The 18,526-nt window shown below is 51.6% G+C and overlaps 2 protein-coding genes across 2 annotated transcripts in view; both read right to left on the bottom strand.

Moving 5' to 3' along the window:
• The window catches only part of KMT2D (lysine methyltransferase 2D), a 42,319-nt gene extending 34,348 nt beyond the window's left edge, over window positions 1–7,971 (bottom strand). The window contains exons 1-9 of the mRNA XM_030816639.1: window positions 6,814–7,971; window positions 2,502–2,587; window positions 2,126–2,252; window positions 1,749–1,972; window positions 1,528–1,637; window positions 1,199–1,361; window positions 697–862; window positions 428–542; window positions 136–293 (exon numbers count right to left, since the gene is read on the bottom strand). Of these exons, the coding sequence (XP_030672499.1) occupies window positions 136–293; window positions 428–542; window positions 697–862; window positions 1,199–1,361; window positions 1,528–1,637; window positions 1,749–1,972; window positions 2,126–2,252; window positions 2,502–2,550 (1,112 nt within the window). The 5' untranslated portion in view covers window positions 2,551–2,587; window positions 6,814–7,971. The remainder of the gene's footprint in view (window positions 1–135; window positions 294–427; window positions 543–696; window positions 863–1,198; window positions 1,362–1,527; window positions 1,638–1,748; window positions 1,973–2,125; window positions 2,253–2,501; window positions 2,588–6,813) is intronic.
• A 3,937-nt stretch (window positions 7,972–11,908) lies between these two features.
• RHEBL1 (RHEB like 1) lies at window positions 11,909–17,211 on the bottom strand. Its single transcript, XM_003252198.4, has 8 exons — window positions 16,920–17,211; window positions 16,239–16,310; window positions 14,195–14,262; window positions 13,847–13,929; window positions 13,704–13,760; window positions 13,459–13,506; window positions 12,575–12,656; window positions 11,909–12,417 (listed from the first exon to the last, which is right to left on the bottom strand). Exons 1-8 carry the CDS (start codon window positions 16,969–16,971, stop codon window positions 12,328–12,330), a joined length of 552 nt encoding a protein of 183 aa, XP_003252246.1. The 5' UTR covers window positions 16,972–17,211; the 3' UTR covers window positions 11,909–12,327.
• Between the last annotated feature and the right edge of the window lie 1,315 nt (window positions 17,212–18,526).

Below are 18,526 nucleotides of genomic sequence, written 5' to 3'. Positions count from 1 at the left end.
CAATGCACAAATGCTGTGAATGGCACTGCCCACCTTAGGGCTCTCCTCTCAAAGTCCACTCAATTTAATAAGGCCCCTGCCAATCTCAGTCCTTCCAACCTGCCAGCCCAATCTCAGTCAGTCCACACCACTTACCTGCTACACACAGGGGTATGCTGCTCAGCAACGGAGCTGACAGGCTGACCTCCCTGGGCTTTGTGACAGCGGTGACAGACAGAGTAGTTCTCAAACCACTCCGAGTTGGGATTCAGTTCTGCTGAGCCCGCCCCACAGGCCCGGCACACCCGGCATGCCTAAGGGAAGGGAGTGGGCAAAACAGGCATTGGTCAGACAGCAAAGACTAAATGAAAGTACCCAACTTGTCAAGACAGAGAATGCTGTAGGAGGCACAGTTAGGGACAATAGGGAAGAATCAGGGTACACTCACCTTGCACTTCCAAGAGTGAGCAGGCAGTTCCTCCATGGGTGGTTTTAGGCAGAAAGTATGGTATCCTTTGTCACACGTCTCACAAACCAACATCTTAGAGTCATTCCCAGGTTTCCTGCAGGTGCACAGGGAACATTACAGTGTCCTCTCTGCCCTCGTTTCCTTTCTTTTTTGTTGTTTTCATGTTAACAGGCCTTCTCCGACTGCCCTCATTTTCAACCCTAACCTGTGTTGTCCCTAAGACTTCCCTCCTGCCCTTCCATTCCTACCTGCAGGCTTGGCACACTTTGCATTCAGGGCACTGCCAGCCAGCACGTTTGCGGGCAGTCAGAGCAGTGTCCAGGCAGGCCCCGTGATAGTGATGTCCACAGCTGGTACAGAAGAACAGGTCACACAACTCCCCTGGCCCCTCACACACTGCACAGCGAGCCTCCTCTGCAGGGAGTAGAGACACCACAGGTCAGCTATGGATTCCTTGTAAGCCTCAGCCATTGCTGTACACAAAACAGGCACTCCATGGGCACAGAATTAACAAACAACAAAGTTACTGAGTGCCTGCCCAACGTCTGCCAGCTACTGTTCCAGGCACTGGAGACACAATGGTAAATGAAACAGGCAAAACCCTGGTGCTCACAAAGTTCACACCTGTTTTAGTGGGCAGACCAACAGTAAGTAACTCTCTACTTTGATCGGTGCTCTGTAGAGTACAAAAATCCAAGGCACACTTGGTCTCTCATTTGCCCTGTGACCACAAAGATCAGTACTTCTCACCCAGATGTGCAGCCCCCTCACTGTGGTCTGGGCATAGCAGCTGCAGTGTTTTCATGGATAGGAAGGAACCACTGGCAGTCGCGCAGGGGAAGTGGTAAAGCCGTGGACATCCAGGTGAGCGGCAAGGGATGGAGGCACCGAGCCTGGTGCAGTGGGAGCAGCGCTGCCAGGGTGAAGAAAGAGCCTCAGTGTCAGCCAGCTCTCCCCAGACAAACAGTTCAGGCACTAGCTCTGCCCCAGGATACCCATGGTCCTTCTCATTCCAACCTGACTCTCAGAAGCCCACCAGCCCTGCCCTTCACCTATGCAATCCCCTGGCCCAGCCCCACCTGTGAGATCCCTGAGAAGATGGCCTTGTCCACACCACATAGTTCTGGGCCCTCCTGCCCCCACACGCCTGCCGACCATGCAGCACACCAATGGTGAGCCCAGCAGGACCCTTTACAGGTGGGAAGAGGTAAACAGAAAGGAAAGAATTAACAAAAAGAGGATCGCTGGCTCAGGACTACCCAGCCCTTATCCCATTTCCTGCCCCATTCTCCTCACTCACCTCCAGGTTCTCCTAGGTGGGCAGGTGTAAGGCCCTCAGGGAAACCAATCTGTGATAGGTCCTCACTGGGCAGCACTGCCTCCCTGGGCCCTGGGCTCCCCCCAGGGGACACCACTGGACACCGGGGCCAATCAAATGGCAACTCAAAGCGCCGTAGCTCCCGCTGCCCGTGTAGACTGGGCTCCCCGCAGTTACAGAGAGCACAACGCCGCACCGGACCCCCACTGTGGACACACAAGCATCAGTACCAGGCCAGGCCCCCAGCAACCCCATGATTTGGCATGCCCATGCTTCCCCAACACTCATTTTCCTAAATTCTCTTCCTTGAAAGCCCTAGACTCTCAAATCAAACCCTCATGTGCCCTCAAACAAGTTACCTGCAGTCCTGAGGAGTCTCCTGAAGCCTGGGACTCCCAGAACTAAGGACAGAGACCTCTCCCACATGTGGGTTGGGCAGGTCTGACTCAGTGGCACTTGGGTCCTCAGAAGCTGCAGGTCCATCAGCTGAATAAACAGACAAACAGCATGTGTCAGCCATCATCCCTATTTAATACAAAGTCCACTCACCAGACGCATGAGATTATCCAAAACCTGAGTGGATCAGAGTGATGATATTTCAACTGTTGTCCCAAAGAACAAAGTTGTTCCATTACTTATCTGCTACATAGACTTAGTTCACGTCCTTGTGCCAGGACCAGAAATGTAAGGTTGCCCATGAAATCTAAAAGCAAACAAACAATTTGTCCTACTCACCTGCCGGTTCTGAATCTTTATCCTCACCAGCCAGCTTCTGGCTGTCCATCCCTCTCTCCGACTGGGCAGGGCCCTCTCGGGGAGACCTGTTGGTGCCAAGAAAGAGATCTATATGCCTACTAAGTCTTCCCAAGAAGCACTTTTCCCAGAATCCCGGGAAGAAGGCATCCAGACCCTCCAGACCTCAGAGCAAAGCCATACTACAAACTCCTATACTGACAAGAAAGTCATTCTCCCTAACCTGTAGGGTCACTTCCTCACCAGATAAACACGTACCCTCTTCTCACACTCTGGAGAGATTCTCAAGGGATCCATTTGACTTTCCCACTTCCAGCCTCCTCTGTAAGAGTTCCTGGGGCCACAGCATCCAACTAGAAGCATATCCATTTATATCTAATACTGCTCTTTCCCTCGCCTCTGGGTTTTTGGCTTTTGGTGAGCCCTATTCCCACACCTTTCCCTCAAGTCTCAAGTAAGCTGCCATTCTAGAGGCCAGTCTGGGCCAAGCCGGGGTAGTCATGACCCAGGAAGCCTGAGTCCATCAAAAATCCCTCTCCCAGAGGCAGAGTCTGAGGCACTGCAAGAGATGGAACACACTACTGGATGGATCTCCCCCACCGCCACTTGTTTCTACGAGGACATCACCATTACAAAAGAAGAAACTCCCTAATTTCCACCCACTTCCAACCCAAATCCAGCCCAGACCAACCCCTGGCCCATGCCCTAACTGAGCTCAGGGTCTCACCCAGCCTGAAGGTCTCAGGTCATTGCCCTTAGCAACACCAACTGCCCTTCCTCTTCAGATATCCCTAGTAGTTAACAGAAGTGGACCTTGAGAGTTACTGAGCATGTGTAGCCAGGCCTGAGGCTAAGCATGCTGGGAGTTGTAGTCTCAGGAAGCATACAGCCACTCAGAGGAGTTCTAAACAGGGCAGGACATAGCACAGCACAGCGGAGTAGCTTCCTTCCTCTTCCCTCAAGCAGGGTTTCCACACACATACATGGGGGTGGGGAATAACGGTCCCTTGTCCCTTCTTCTAAGAAATGCGTGCCTGTATCAGAGCCAAATGAAACACACTAAAGTTATACCTAAAAAAGTTGAGACTTACACCTTTGGGCATTATTTTCCTAGATCTCAGAGGGAATTAAGCACAGTGGGAAAAAAAAGAACAATAATTACAGACATGAAGAATAGGAAAGGGATCCTACAGAAGGAGGGAGAAAGTGGTAAGCGTTAGCAGCTTGTAGTAGGAAGTGTAGACCCTTTCTCTTAATCAGAGAAGGTATACAGTGTTCCTAGAGAAAGTGGTGGTGAGGTGGGGGAAATCCCTAAAACAGAACTCTAAACAATAAAAGTTTGAGAAATTCATCTCTCGCCTTTTCCACTCTTCTTGACTAACCAGAGTGACCACACCACCCTTAGCAAGGACAGCCCCTCCTCCCAAACTGGAAGGCAAATACCCCAGTCAGCCACTTACGGTTGAATGACTGGGACAAATGAGACAGGGGGAACCCTCAAAGGTGCCCCAAATCAGTAAATCAATTCCCTAAGAACTACAATATCACTCCTTCTGCCCTGAACTCACCCTTTATTTCCAGATACTGGCTATGCCCCTCTGGAGACATGTCACAGGAAAGAAAATTCCTTTTTCCCCTAACACTCTCAGAACCCACTGGAGAAAGTAAAGCATCACCTGATACGCATCATCTCCATTCCCAAGCCATCTCTCTTTCCCAAACCTGCCACACAACCACACTTGAAAGGAAAGCAGGGTGGGTCATCTGGCCGGCTCATACAAAAGCTGCTCCAGAACTTCAAGGAGTCCTTAGAAGCTACCATGGGAAGTGCGAGGTGGAGGTGAGGGCAGCAGCCAGGTCCCTCTTCCAGTCAGTCATTCAAGGCCTGATCACACCCAGAAGGTCCAAGGGGCCCTTAAAGTTTTCTAATCCTTTGCATCTTACTATATCTTACCACCACATACCCCTAAAGATCCTCTACCCACTGTGGTCTCAAAGTTGAGGCCAAAAGAGTCACAAACATCAAGAAGTAAAAGGCAACAATGATAATACAGTGGGTAGGAGGAGGGCTGCCTCACACAAGGCCAGAGGGGCAAATTCCTCAGCCCTCCCCCGAGCTCAGCCCTCTCAGGCTGGTAAGGCTGGTACTGCTCAAGAAGGTACAGAAACCACCTTCATCTGGCCTTGAGAGAGTACTAACATCCTCTACAGCCAGAGCCCATTCATGGGGCCATGGAAGATGAGAGATTAAGAAGCAAAGAGAAAAATGTCATACAACTTGTACCAAAAATAATCTAGGGGGCACCTCCAAAAAGCCTGAGCCCTCAGTCCCTATTTCCCCATCCCTGCAGTCCAGCATAGGGATCCCAATGCTGATTCCCAGTTAACAGGCCCCTGAACATATCTCAACAAAGACCCCAGGTTCCCCAGTCCCATCATTCACAGCCAGTAAACTGACACACATACACACCAAGGATTTTTTCCCTGGATCTAAACTGGGGTAGTTTAGGCTTCCTCCACAGAACTAGAGATCCCATACAGTAGGTACAGATCTAGGGAGTAAAACTGTGCTGGCACCCCTCAGTCCTATACCTAAGAGGTCCAAAACAGCAAAGAAAAGGACAGGGATTTATCTCAACCCACTCTCCTTCCTGCCTCCCTCCCAGATCAACAGCTTTCACTCCATTTTCCCAGACAAGGGGGAAATGGACGCTTGGAGAGGTGTAAGGCTGAAGCAGGCCCTTGAGTGAACAGCTCTTCAGTAGGACTCAGGACTTCCTGGTTCCCAGCCTGGACTCAAACCACACCTCTTCCCACCCCCATTTTGGGTCAGCCCTCCGAGATGGATCCAAATGCAACACTGGCCCTGCAGACCCTCTGAACTGTGTCCCTGGCGCATCCTGAGAGCAGGCACAGCTAACAAGGTGCAGTCCTACATAAGGAAGTTGTTTCGGGACAAACAGGAGGGACTCTCCATAGAATGAAGGAGTGGAGAGCAGGATTGACAGCTCACCTCACTCCACTACCCCGTGCCATCTCTCACCTTTCAGAAATCTTTAAAAGGCAAAACCCCTATTTTCTCCTTTCCAAAACCAGACTCAAAGAAATCTAGTATATGTATGTTGGAGCAGACAGAATGAGGGAGCAAAATGCACCAGCCAAATCCCTGCTGGGTAGCATGACAGGTGTGAGAGGGGCAGTCCCAGCCCAAGCAAGGCCCACGGGATTGAGGCTCAAGCTGCAGGCACATACACACCCTTTCTCCCAATACCTTCTGCCAGGGGTGGAATCACTGGTTTCCAGGAGAAAAGAGCTCTGATCAAGCCATTTCTCCTCCAGAGAGACACAGGCCACCCCATTCTGCACAGTTGGTACAGGATCAGAAAACCAGTTAACAATCCCTGGTCAAAAAAGGGTTGGAGAGGTCTGGGAGGGGCTTGCAGGACTGGCCAGGGACTCATGGGCAGCCAGCTCTCCATACCAGGCCGGGAGAAGGCAAAAGACAAAAGCCATTTTTTGCAGCCTACATTCGCAGGGAGCAAATCTCAACGGCCTCCTCTATAATCCTCTGGAGATTAGATCCATCCCAAGAGGAGGGGAGGCAAAGCAGGCTAAGACAGCACTAGGCCTCACCGGGGTCACTTTGCCAGGCAGGGGCAGTTTAAAGTTGAACAGCAGGGCCAGAGCTGCCCCAGCCCCGCCTCCTTCTTGCCCCAGCCACCCCCTTCTTCTCAACTAGTCAGTTTCCACACACACTCTCCCTTTGCCCAGTGAAAGGAGGCCTGGTGAAGGATCTGGGGTTCCTTGAGTTTTCCAGGGACTGCTTTGGGTGCCCAACTCGGTAGGAACAACCTTAAAGTCCAACTGGCATAAGTCTGACCTGGCAGTAGCACCCTCCCCCACCATCCCAAGTTGCTCTGTCCCAAGGCCCACAAGGAACCCTGAGAGGAGAAGCAGCAGCCTGGGATTGGTACTGGCATCAGGGCCCGGGTCCTAGTTTAGTCGAGCTCCCCCAACACAAAAATAAACAGGCACAGAGGCTATCTAGCCAGGTTCCCAAACTCCCGTGGTTCCCTGAACCCCCAGTCTTTAAAGAGGCACACCCCAAGACACCAGGCCTCAGTTCTGCCCTGGTGACTGGCTCAGGTTCCCTTGACAGACCCTGCCAAAGGAACGCTCCCCAGCTCTGGCACCCCCTTCTCCAACCTAAAGGCCAGCTCTGGCTAAGAGAGTCCATCTGGCTGTGCCCCCAGTCCAACCCTTTCTGGGCCCTGGCCGGGCGGACTTCACTCACCTCTTCACAGGGCGATCCAGAAATCCTCATCCGAGAACATGGCCAGAGCCCGGGCCGCTCCCCGACCTCCAACCGCCAGAGCGATCACAGCCGCCCCCCACACGGGGGGGCTTAGGGGGGCCAAGAACGGTAAATCCAGGTCGGAGTGGCCACCCTCCCCCCACAAAAAAACAGCAAGAAGCCAAAGAGGGGTTCTCTGCCTCAGGTTCCAGCAGTTTAGGTTTCCATGGACAGCCCCAGGGCGGCGAATCCCGAGCGGACACAAAGAGAGCACCGGTGGCTTTGATCTTGGGCGAGCAGGCTCCGCATCCGCGTCGCCGGGCGGCCTCTCAGTCCTAGGGCCCGGCCAGCGCCCCGGCCGCCCGCGCCGGGCTCGGGCGGAACGTCGAGGCTCTCCAGATGGAACGTCGAGGCACCTCCCCAGCAGCCCGGAAGGAATGCCGCGCCGCCCCGCGCCTGGCCCGGATGGAACGTGAGACCCTCGCAGGAGCGCCGAGCCCCTCTCCCCGCCCCGGCCGGCGCCCGGGGCCGCGCGAGCTACGGCGACGCGGGGCCGGCGGGGCCGTGGGGCTGAACCTGACACACACCCAGCGCCGGGCTTCTCGACCCCGAGCGCTCACCCTCGGCGGCTTCGAGCCCCCCACCTTCTGCTCCCCCCGGGGAAGGGAGGAGGCTAGGTGGGCGAGGAAGAGGAAGGGGCGGGCGGTGCGAGCCCTCTGCCCGCTCCCCTCCGGCCGCTCCAGGCCCTGCGCTCGCCTCCCTTCCCCTCTGGCCTCGGGAGCTGCCCCGCCCCCGGCCTGGCCGGCTGTGGTCGGTGGCACCCCCTCGACCCCCGGCTGACTGTGATCGCAGGCGGCCTAGAGGTGCATGGCCCAACCCCGGCTCCCGGCACCGGGGGGTCAGGAAACTGAGCGGAAAGTGGGGAACGAGGCAGCCATTTGCAACCGGAGAGGAAAGTAGTGCAGCGCGGCGCCGCTCCGCCTCCCCCCCTCCGCCTCCTGTTCGGCCGGTAGGGTGGTTCCTGCGAAGGGGCTATTTCCTGGCGCAAGAGCTGGGCAGCGGTCGTGGAGATTCGTGAAGCCTTCGGCGCGAGATCCGGGGGGGCCTTTTGCCCGGGGCACCCCACTAGACAGGGGGAGAAAGGAGAAGAGGCGGCCCTATTTTGTGTTGGAGCGGAGCGGCGGAGGGATCCCGCCCTCTCGGAGGAAAGGCTGTGACTCTGCAGTTCTACGCACACGCTGCGGGATCCTTCCGCCCCGGGTTAACCCCGACCGCGCCGGGCCGGCAGCAGGGCAGACACGTGGGAAAGAAGCCCCCCTCCTCTCCGCCGCGGCCCTGGAGTCGCCTCATTTACAGCCCAGGCCGCGAAACTAGGACTCCGGCCGCTTTCTAATTCCATTACCTTGCAGTCATTGGTCCCTGAAATTCCAACTGCCCCTTGCTTTGGCCAGGGGCAGTCTTTCCCGGGAGGGGGATGGAAGAAGAGCCAGGAGATTGGCCGCTGCTCAGCATCCTGGGAACTGGAGTCCGCAAATGGAGAAAGTGAGGTACGGCGCCTGGCGCTGCAGAGGGTGGACTCTTGCCACGTTTGGGGACCCGAAGAAAACTGGACGAGTCCCTAGTCGTTCCTCCTGACTCCCAGTCCCCCTGTGAGGAAAGACTGTCGGTGCCCACACAGTCACTACACACACCTCCCCATCGAAACATAGAGCCTCCCTTCCTTTTCAGGGTGCCCCCACTCCCACCTCCAGTCCTTCCAGATATTCAGTACCCGTGTCCCTTTTTTAGTAAACTGAGGTAGCCTCGCTGCTACCTGGCCGGAGTACTGTCCTGGACAAGATCGCAAAACATACTCTTTGCAGGCACCACCACCCCACCACAAGTCTGGATGAGAAAACATTGGAATGCCTCTTCTGCATCAACGCACACATGGGGTGGACAAAAGGAGACAAATTAACTATGTCCAGATACTTTATATATTCTTAGTTATTCCTCACCTTCATTATGAGTTACATGGAATTATCTCCATATTACAGATGAAGATTAAGGCTGCAATAGGTAAGATTGCCCACAGAACTACATCTAGTGAGAAGTTGAGCCATTATTCAAACCAAAGGCCACGTTTTTCCTAGGATTACAAATAATAATACTACATTTTTTTTAAAGAAGATGTGGAGAAAGAGGCAGGCAGATTCGATCCAATGCCAGCTTTGTGAGGAAAGGGTTTACGATGCTGTCCAACAGAACTTTTTTTTTTTTTTTTTTGAGACGGAGTCTCGCACTGTCGTCCGGGTTGGAGTGCAGTGGTGCGATCTCAGCTCACTGCAACCTCCGCCTCCCGGGTTCACGCGATTCTCCTGCCTCAGCCTCCCTAGTAGCTGGGATTACAGGCGCACACCACCAGACCCGGCTACTTTTTTGTATTTTTAGCAGAGACAGAGTTTCACTATGTTGGCCAGCCTGGTCTTGAACTCCTGACCTCGTGATCCGCTCGCCCTGGTCTCCCAAAGTGCTGGGATTACAGGCATGAGCCACCGCGCCCGGCCCCAACAGAACTTTTCTACAGTGATGGAAATGGACTAAATCTACACTATCTAATATGGTAGCCATCAACTACATGTAGCTCTCGAGCACTTTGAAATGCAGGTGGTACAAGTAAGGAACTTTTTATTTTAATGAAATTAAATAGCCACATGTGAGGTGATGCTTTTATATTCGACAGTGCAGGAGACCTTAATCCCTACTGGTCAAAGTAATAGGAGGGATCAGGACTAGGTTTGTCCTCTTCCAGCCACACATTGGCATCATGTTTTCTGCACTGACCATTCACACATATTTGAGCAAAAAAACTCCAGCAGTGATCCCACACTTGTTTTAATTACGATAGAATAAGTTAACCAAGCAATAAGTTGGAAAATGGAAGGCCCCTCCCAGGTTTGCACGCAGAGGCAGGGAGAGGCAGACCCTCACCAGAAAGACCTCCAGTAATAACACAGAGAGCCACCCACTATTTCGGGTTTTTTTTTTTTTTTGAGATGGAGTTTCGCTCTTGTTGCCCAGGCTGGAGTGAAATGGCGCGATCTTGGCTTACTGCAACCTCCACCTCCTAGGTTCAAGCGATTATCCTGCCTCAGCTTCCCTAGTAACTGGGATTACAGGCGCCCACCATCACACCCAGCTAATTTATTTTTAGTAGAGATGGGGTTTCACCACGTTGGCCAGGCTGGTCTCAAGCTCCTGACCTCAGGTGATCCACCCACTTTGGTCTCCCAAAGTGCTGGGATTACAGGTGTGAGCCACTGCACCCAGCCACCACCCACTATTTCTTAAGGACTTATTATGTGTGAAGAACTGTAGTAAACTTTGCATATATTACCTCGTTTAATTTTCACCTCAACTCTATGAAGCACACTTAGCCACTCTTCATAAATGAGAAATGGTGGCTCTGAGAAGTTAAGTGACCGCCCAAGGCCACACAGCTAAGTGGAGGAGCTATTAACCGCTATCACTACTGTCCCCAGGCCTTGAGATTATTGATAAACTAGAAAACTTTAGATGTTTCTAAGTCTACCCCAGACCTCATGAAAATGGCAGCAGGAAAGCAGGCCCCTGTAATGAGTATCCCAGGTCAGATGTGCAAAAGGACTTAATTTTAATATAAGGAGAGAGGGTGGTGACCTACCAGAAGAACTTCCTAAGCCAGTGAGATTGTTGTTTGGAGTATGTTTCTTCTAGCAGCCCTTATTTCTTTTTAGATTCTGTATCAGAAAAGCAAAAGCAGCTGTCAGGACTTTTGAAAATCCACATGACAAGCCATATCCCCAACTGTAAGCCTGGAGCCAGGCACTGACAAAGTCGCAGCTAAAAATCTCATTTAGGTTTTGTCAATCCTTCCCAAGTAAGTACATTGATAGGGTACCTCGGGCTCCCCCAGTTGTCAGAAGAGGTCTGTACCTTCCCTGTGAAGATCTACCATTCAAATAATCCTTACAGGTCCTTGGAGGAGGTATTAGACTAGTTAGGCAATCAGGCTGGTGGGAGGGTGGGGGTCAAGAAAAGCGGAGGCAAACAGGACCAAACTTTCCTAGCTGAAATATCAATCCTACTGAGGCGGTAGGCCCATAAAAGCAGAACCAATAGCCTTGGACACCTAAAAAAAGTAGCACACCACCAAAGGGGTAAAAAGTACAAAAAGATTAAAGGTATGAAAAGAGCAAAGAACGGCCATTTTAATGAAAGACACTGGGGACATGGAGGGCCAGGGGACTGATATGCACCAGAGGCATTATTTCTTACTTTACTCAACACTCTTGGGAAGTCAAAGTCTTCACAACTTTAGTCTCTGCCTCTACACTCCTTCTCAATTCTTACATCATTAGGAATGAGGGGCTTCCTTCCTTCTCCTGAAACTCCATCCTCTTTGAGTCCAAGCAAATGCCAAGGCCCCAGGAAGACAGCTAGGTCAGCATGTTGCAGTTGGCCACTAGAGGGTGGTGTTTCTGTAATTAAGGGGATCTTGAAAGGCTACAAAACTTGGACGGGAGTGGCAGCCAACTGCACTTAGTATATGAGGAACCCAGCAGAATAGAAAGGTGGGAAAGGCAAGTAGTAAATCTTAGGATAATGGTCCTTAATAAGTGAGGAATAAGGAATAGGAACAAGGTAGGAGGAAAGATTTCCCACCAAAGACCACAGCCATCACTCCTTGGAAAAAGAGATAATGGCTCTGAGCTCTCCCTAGATACATAGAAGTCAACAATAAGGCCGGGGGCAGTGGCTCACGCCTGTAATCCCAGCACTTTGGGAGGCTGAGGTGGGTGGATCACTTAAGGTCAGGAGTTTGAGACCATCCTGGCCAACATGGTGAAACCCCATCTCTACTAAAAATAAAAAAATTAGCCAGGCGTGGTGGCGGATGCCTGTGGAAGACTGAGGCAGGAGAACTGCCTGAACCTGGGAGGCGGAGGTTGCAGCGAGCCAAGATCGCAGCACTGCACCACTCCAGCCTGGGCAACAGAGTGAAACTCCATCTCTCTCTCTCTCTCTCTCACACACACACACACACACACACACACACACAAAAGAAGTCAACAACAAAAGATTTCTCAGTTTATTTGCATATATACATTGTCACTCCAGGGAGCCAGCTCTATTTCAGAAGTCCCCAGCTCCCCTTACCCAGCCAACACCCAAAACCCACCCAAGAGGATGGGTCCTGGATAAATAATGCCCAGGACTCATATCCTGACCCCACAGGTTATAACATAATTCATCTAGCAAAAACAGAGGGCTAGAGGCCAGTGTCCATGAGAGGTCCTTGCCCCTTTGTAAACATTGACATCCAGGCCACTGGAGCCTGGGGAAAATGTGCAAACATGAGGATGCCACACTGTGTGTCCAGGGGCCAGGAACACAGCTGGCAACCATACCCGTGAAGTCCTGAGGGTCTGCCCCCCACTGGAACATGGCAAGTGCCAGGGGCAGAAACAAGGCAGTTACCCCACACCCAAGGGCTCACATGAGATGGCAGCGACGCTCTTGCCCATAGGAATTCTCCACACGGGCAATCTCCTGGATGACTTTGGTGAAGATGCCTTGAGTCAGCTATAAGAGGAGAGGATTTAGGGCAAAAGTCAGTTCAGTGCCAATACCACCCAGCTCTGGGGTGAAAGCCCCATTCCCTCAACATTCCCACCACCAAGCAGTACAATAAGGAAAACACGGCTACCATCACCACCCTTCTAGTCTTCAGGCCCAGCACCTGATTCTCTCGAGCAGATGACTCCATAAATGTTGCACCCCAGGACTCTGCCAGCTTCTTTCCTTCAACTGCCTGTACCTCTCTGGAAGCAAATTTGGGACATAAAGATGGAGGATAGAAATGTCAGTAAGTGCTCTGAAAAATCTTCAGAATCAAGACTTCCTGGCCAGGCACGGTGGCTCATGCCTGTAATGCAGCACTTTGGGAGGCCGAGGTGGTGGATCACTTGAGCTCAGGAGTTCAAGACCAGCCTGGACAACACAGTGAAACACCACCTCTATTAAAAAAATGGGCCACATGCGGTTGCTCATGCCTGTAATCCCGACACTTTGGGAGGCTAGGCGGGCGGATCACAAGGTCAGGAGATCGAGACCTGGCTAACACGGCGAAACCCCGTCTCTACTAAAAATACAAAAAATTAGCTGGGCATGGTGGCACGCGCCTGTAGTCCCAGCTACTCAGGAAGCTGAGGCAGGAGACTCGCTTGAACCCGGGAGGCAGAGGTTGCAGCGAGCCGAGATCACACCACTGCACTCTAGCCTGGCAACAGAGCAAGACTCCATCTAAAAAAAAAAAAAAAAAAAAGAGAGAGAGAAAAGAAAAAGACTTCCTCTGACCCATGCCATTTCCCCAAGTTTTGGGAGGAGGGCTGTGGAAGGAGAAAATACAGGTAAACAAAGGAACAATGGGTGAATCTAGGACTGAGGCGTGAAATACGAAATTGTGGCTTTTAAGATAGAAGTATTATCTTCCTTAAGCTTCAAGTTAGAGACAAAGAGAGGTGAAATGACTTGTTTGAATCAGTGGAAGAGCCAGGATGAGAGCCTGACTGATTCCCAGTGCATTTCACTTCCTTTGGCTCTAAGTAGCAGAGCTTTACATACCTCTCTGGAGAGAGATCTGCCTTGTTCCCCACTAGAACCACTGGCACCCTGTGAGGAAACAGCAGTTACTTCAGAATCCCCTCATTCCCCGCATTCCCCAACTCCTTATATCAAGGCTGGACGACTCCTTATCAGACCAGGCAGGATCTATATCCGAGCCTCCTCTCTAACTTGACAATTCTCCCCTCCGCTCTCTCCCACCCCCTCGTGCCCACACTATGTCCCTATCCGCCAGGGCCACTTACCGGGTTTTCCCATGGCCTTCGTGTAGCTTTTGGTACAGACTCTCAATGACTTGGAAGCTTTAAACACAAGAATTGGAGCTATAACTCTATGAGACAGTCCTCAGGTCCTCCCAAGTCCCGCACTCACAACCTTGGTCACTTACCTATGCAGAGAGGTGACAGAATACACAAGCACATAACCATGGACCCCAATGATGAATGAATAGGGCAGAATGCTGTACTCATCCTGGCAAGAAATGGAAACATCAGTACCTAGATCCAAACCACTAAGATGGCAAAGGTTGGTGGGACAACATCCAGGTGACCCTCCCTGGGGCATGCCCTACTATAGTCACTTCAACGTGCATTTATGGAACAGCTGCAATGAGCCCTGCACACTGTTAGCAGGTAAAATGCTTTTAATACTACTTTAAAGATGAGCCACAAAGACTACCAGACTTCATTTCCGAGGGCTGAACTGCCACATTTGGATACCATACCCCAACTGGTACCTGCCCTGCTGTGTCCACCAGGTGTAGGTGAAACTCATCTTTGCCAAGAGTCACTATCTTGCTGTAAGCTGAAAAGAAAAGAAAACTTGACTGTGAAGTGCCTTATAGGGCCAGGGATGTATGTCCTCTGACTTTTTTTTTTTTTTTTTTGAGACAACAGTCTCACTCTATTGTCCAGGCTGGGGTGCAGTGGCACGATCTCAGCTCACTGCAACCTCTGCCACCCGGGTTCAAGCGATTCTCCTGCCTCAGCCTCCCGAGTAGCTGGGATTACAGGTGCCTGCCACCGCACCTGGCTAATTACATTTTTTTTTTTTGAGATGAGGTCTTGCTATGTTGCCCAGGCTGTAGAGCAGTGGCTATTCACAGGTGCACTCTTAGCACCCTATAGCCTGGAACTCCTGGGCTCAAGCGATCCTGTCACCTCAGCCTCCCAAGTAGCTGGAACTACAGGTGTGCACCTCTGCACCTGGCTGTCTCCTTACCTTTTTTTTTTTTTTTTTGGCAGCATTTTTTAAAGTAGATTCTTGGTTGGGTGCAGTGGCTCACACCTGTAATCCCAGCACTTTGGGAGGCCAGGGCAGGCGGATCACTTAAGACCAAGAGTTTGAGACCAGCCTGGCCAGCATAGTGAAACCTGTCTCTACTAAAAATACAAAAAATTAGCCGGGCATGGTGGTGCATGTCTGTAGTCCCAGCTACTCAGGAGGCTGAAGCATGAGAATTGCTTGAACCCAGGAGGTGGAGGTTGCAGTGAGCTGAGAATGTGGCACTGCACTCCAGCCTGGGTGACAGAGCGAGACTCTGTCTCGAAAAGAAAAGAAAAAGTAATTAATTTTGTTTTATTGATGAATAATAAATGTACCAAGTTTCAGGGTACATGTGACAATTTAATACATTCATATAATTTGTAAAGATCAAATAAGTATATCTGGAATATTCATCAACTTAAATATTTGTCTTTTCTTTATGCTAGAACTGTTTGAATTCTTCTAGCTATTTTGAAATGTAAAATAGCTTATTGTAAGCTATAGTCACCCTACTGATCTACTAAGTCTTATTTCTTCTATCAAACTATATATTTGTACCCATTGATCAATTTATCTTCATCCCTCACACTTCCTTCCCCCTTACATTCTTTTCATTTTTTTTTTTTTTTTTTTTTTGAGACGTTGCTTCACTCTTGTTGCCCAGGCTAGAGCGCAGTGGCACGATCTCGGCTCACTGCAACCTCCGCCTCCTGGGTTCAAGCAATTCTCCTGCCTCAGCCTCCCGAGTAGATGGGATTACAGATGTCCATCACCATGTCCAGCTAATTTTTTGTATTTTTAGTAGAGATGGGGTTTCACCATGTTGGCCAGGCTGGTCTCGAACTCTTGACCTCAGGTGATCCACCTGCCTTGGCCTCCCAAAGAACTGGGATTACAGGCGTGAGCCATGGTGCCCAGCTTTTTTTTTTTTTTTTTTGAGACAGTCTCAGCCTGACACCCAGGCTGGTGTGCAGTGGCACGATCTTGGCTCACTGCCACTTTTGCCTCCTGGGTTCAAGCAATTCTCCTACCTCAGCCTCCTTAGTAGCTGGGATTACAGACGCGTGCCACCATGCCCAGCTAATTTTGGTATTTTTAGTAGAGATGATGTTTCACCATGTTGGCCAGGCTGGTCTCGAAATCCAGACCTCAATCCATCCACCCGCCTCAGCTTCCCAAAGTGCTGGGATTACAGGCATGAGCCACTGCGCCTGGCCTCCCCTTACATTCTTAACCTTGGGGGTGACACAGATAGATCAGCTCCAGGGAGTTATCCAGGTAACTGGAAAGACACGCTAAGGTTCTTAATGTCTACATCTAAACTATCCCAGACTCAGTATCTTGCAAAATCCATACTCTAGCCATCCATCGAACAGGATTGCTAAAGAAGAAATCAGATGTAATGTCTAAATAAATCAGCCCCTTCGCACCAGAGAAATACATTATGGAGTTGGGTGGGGTATCCAAGCCCTCCGGGTCGCATCACCAGCACATTAGGGGAGAAGTCTACTCACTATTCTCCACTGTAGGATCGTAGCCTTCCGAGAACTCGCCTTCCACAAATTGATGTGCCAAAGATGTCTTCCCTGTGGGGAGCAGTGTGACAGTTGTATCCAAATCATCCATCCACATTCACATCCTCTGTCCTTTCGGACTGTGGCCCCGGACCAAAGGGGGCCCCAAATTAACACCACAGTCTGTGAGTGCCTCAAGCAATGCTATCCTTTGTGTCTACCCTCACCCTCTTTTCGCCCAGGGTCTCTGTACTTTGGCTACCGGATGCATTCAGAAGCGCAGCAGGAAGCCTTTCCCGCCGCCTTCCCCACCCCATCCCACTCGTAGGAAGATCCAAGATTCCCTAGGATCAAGTCCGCCCCGCCCCAGGACACCTGCGACTATCTGTCCGCACGGAGACCGCGTCCCGGTTTTCAAATTGTGACCCCACCCCTATCCCCAAAGTAACGCTGGGACCACTCTGAGATTCCCGCAGCCAGGTCCGCATTAACCCTTAAGTGCTCCCGCTTCCTGCAGCCTCCACACACCACCAACCTTTATTCCTCCACTCTTCCAATCCTCGCTCTACAACCCCATCCTTACGATGTCATCATTCCTCCCGGGGTCGCGTTCCCACGGCAGCGCGCCTCTTCTGGCTACAAAGCTGCTGCGCGTCCGAGCTCTGCAGGGCGGAGACTCACCTACAGAGCGGTATCCGAGGATGACCACCTTCCTGTAGCGGACCAGCGGCATGGCAGGAGCCCGCCCCAGGGGCTTGCGGAACTGCGGGCTGAGAGAGCCCGAAGACGAGGTCAGGATGTGGGCAGGCGCGGCAGTTGGTGCAGGAAAGTCGCTCACCCCGAAGCGGCCGTGGGCAAGTTAGAGGGAAACCAAAACAAGCGCCGCGCCCGGAGCTGCCCACGTGATCACAACACAGCACGTCTAACGCGAGGGAGCCGGGCGCCGGGGGAACTACTGAGCCGCGCCGCGCCGGGCTCCGCCCCCCAGGCCGCTCGCCATTGGTCCATTAGAATGGGTAAGGGCGGTGCCGCCAGCAGGAGGGAAGGGTGGGCCTCACGTGGAGCGGGAAAACTGGGAGCTGCGCTTGCGCAGACTGGAGCCGGTTCATTCATAAAGAAACAGAAAGGAACCCGGGGTCCTAAAGGCGTTTGCGCATTTGCAGCCTAGCTGAAGTGGCTGCGAAGAATTATGGATGGAAAATACCCGTTTTGTGGTTTCCGGTCATAAGATTCTAGCCCTCCCTTTTGCATGGTCTCTGGGGTCCTTAGACAGGGAGAAAAAGGCCAAAGTTCCAATATATTCCCTCTTCTTCCCCCAGCCTTCAGCCTCAGACCTATCAAGATTTCCAGTCTTCCAGCATCTAATTTCAAACTGCAATTCTTATTCTTGCGGAAATTGCTAGAATTTATGATCAAGTAGTCTGAGGCTTCTTCTTCATCATCATGATCCTCAAATATTCATTTTTCAACAAATACTGAGTATATACTACATGTTTCAGGCATTGCTCCAGCTTTGGGGTCAGAACATGGACATGTCAGACAATGTGTCTGCTCTTATGAAGGGAGAAACAAACATACAACAAGGAAATATCAGATAGTGTTAAGTGCTATAGAAGATGGTATGATAGGCCGGGCGCCGTGGCTCACGCCTGTAATCCCAGCACTTTGGGAGGCCGAGGCGGGCGGATCACGAGGTCAGGAGATCGAGACCACCCTGGCTAACACGGTGAAACCCCGTCTCTACTAAAAATACAAAAAATTAGCCGGGCGCCGTGGCGGGTGCCTGTAGTCCCAGCTACTTGGGGGGCTGAGGCAGGAGGATGGCGTGAACCTGGGAGGCGGAGCTTGCAGTGAGCCGAGATCGCGCCACTGCACTCTGGCCTGGGCGAAAGAGCAAGACTCCGTCTCAAAAAAAAAAAAAAAAGAAGATGGTATGATAAAAGATGACCACTTTGTTTATTTATTTATTTATTTATTTTTTTGAGACGGAATCTCGCTCTTTCGCCCAGGCTGGAGTGCAGTGGCGCGATCTCGGCTCACTGCAAGCTCCGCCTCCCGGGTTCACGCCATTTTCCTGCCTCAGCCTCCCGAGTAGCTGGGACTACAGGCGCCCGCCACCGCGCCCGGCTAATTTTTTGTATTTTTAGTAGAGACAGGGTTTCACTGTGTTAGCCAGGGTGGTCTCGATCTCCTGACCTCGTGATCTGCCCGCCTCGGCCTCCCAAAATGCTGGGATTACAGGCGTGAGCCACGGCGCCCGGCCAACCACTTTATTTTTTAAAGACAAT

Source organism: Nomascus leucogenys, chromosome 8 (assembly GCF_006542625.1).
Source record: "Nomascus leucogenys isolate Asia chromosome 8, Asia_NLE_v1, whole genome shotgun sequence".
NCBI classification, from domain to species: Eukaryota; Metazoa; Chordata; class Mammalia; order Primates; family Hylobatidae; genus Nomascus; species Nomascus leucogenys.
The sequence above is the reverse complement of the archived record's forward strand: the minus strand, read 5'-3'. Positions and strand labels throughout refer to the sequence as shown.

Bases quoted from the DNA above. Each gene is read 5' to 3' on its own strand.
- RHEBL1 (XM_003252198.4), bottom strand. From the start codon at position 16,971: ATGCCGCTGGTCCGCTACAGGAAGGTGGTCATCCTCGGATACCGCTCT. The intron at 16,311-16,919 runs GTGAGTCTCCGC...TGCTCCCCACAG, and splicing joins CCTCGGATACCGCTCTGTAG to GGAAGACATCTTTGGCACAT. The intron at 13,930-14,194 runs GTACCAGTTGGG...ATTTCTTGCCAG, and splicing joins TGGTGGACACAGCAGGGCAG to GATGAGTACAGCATTCTGCC.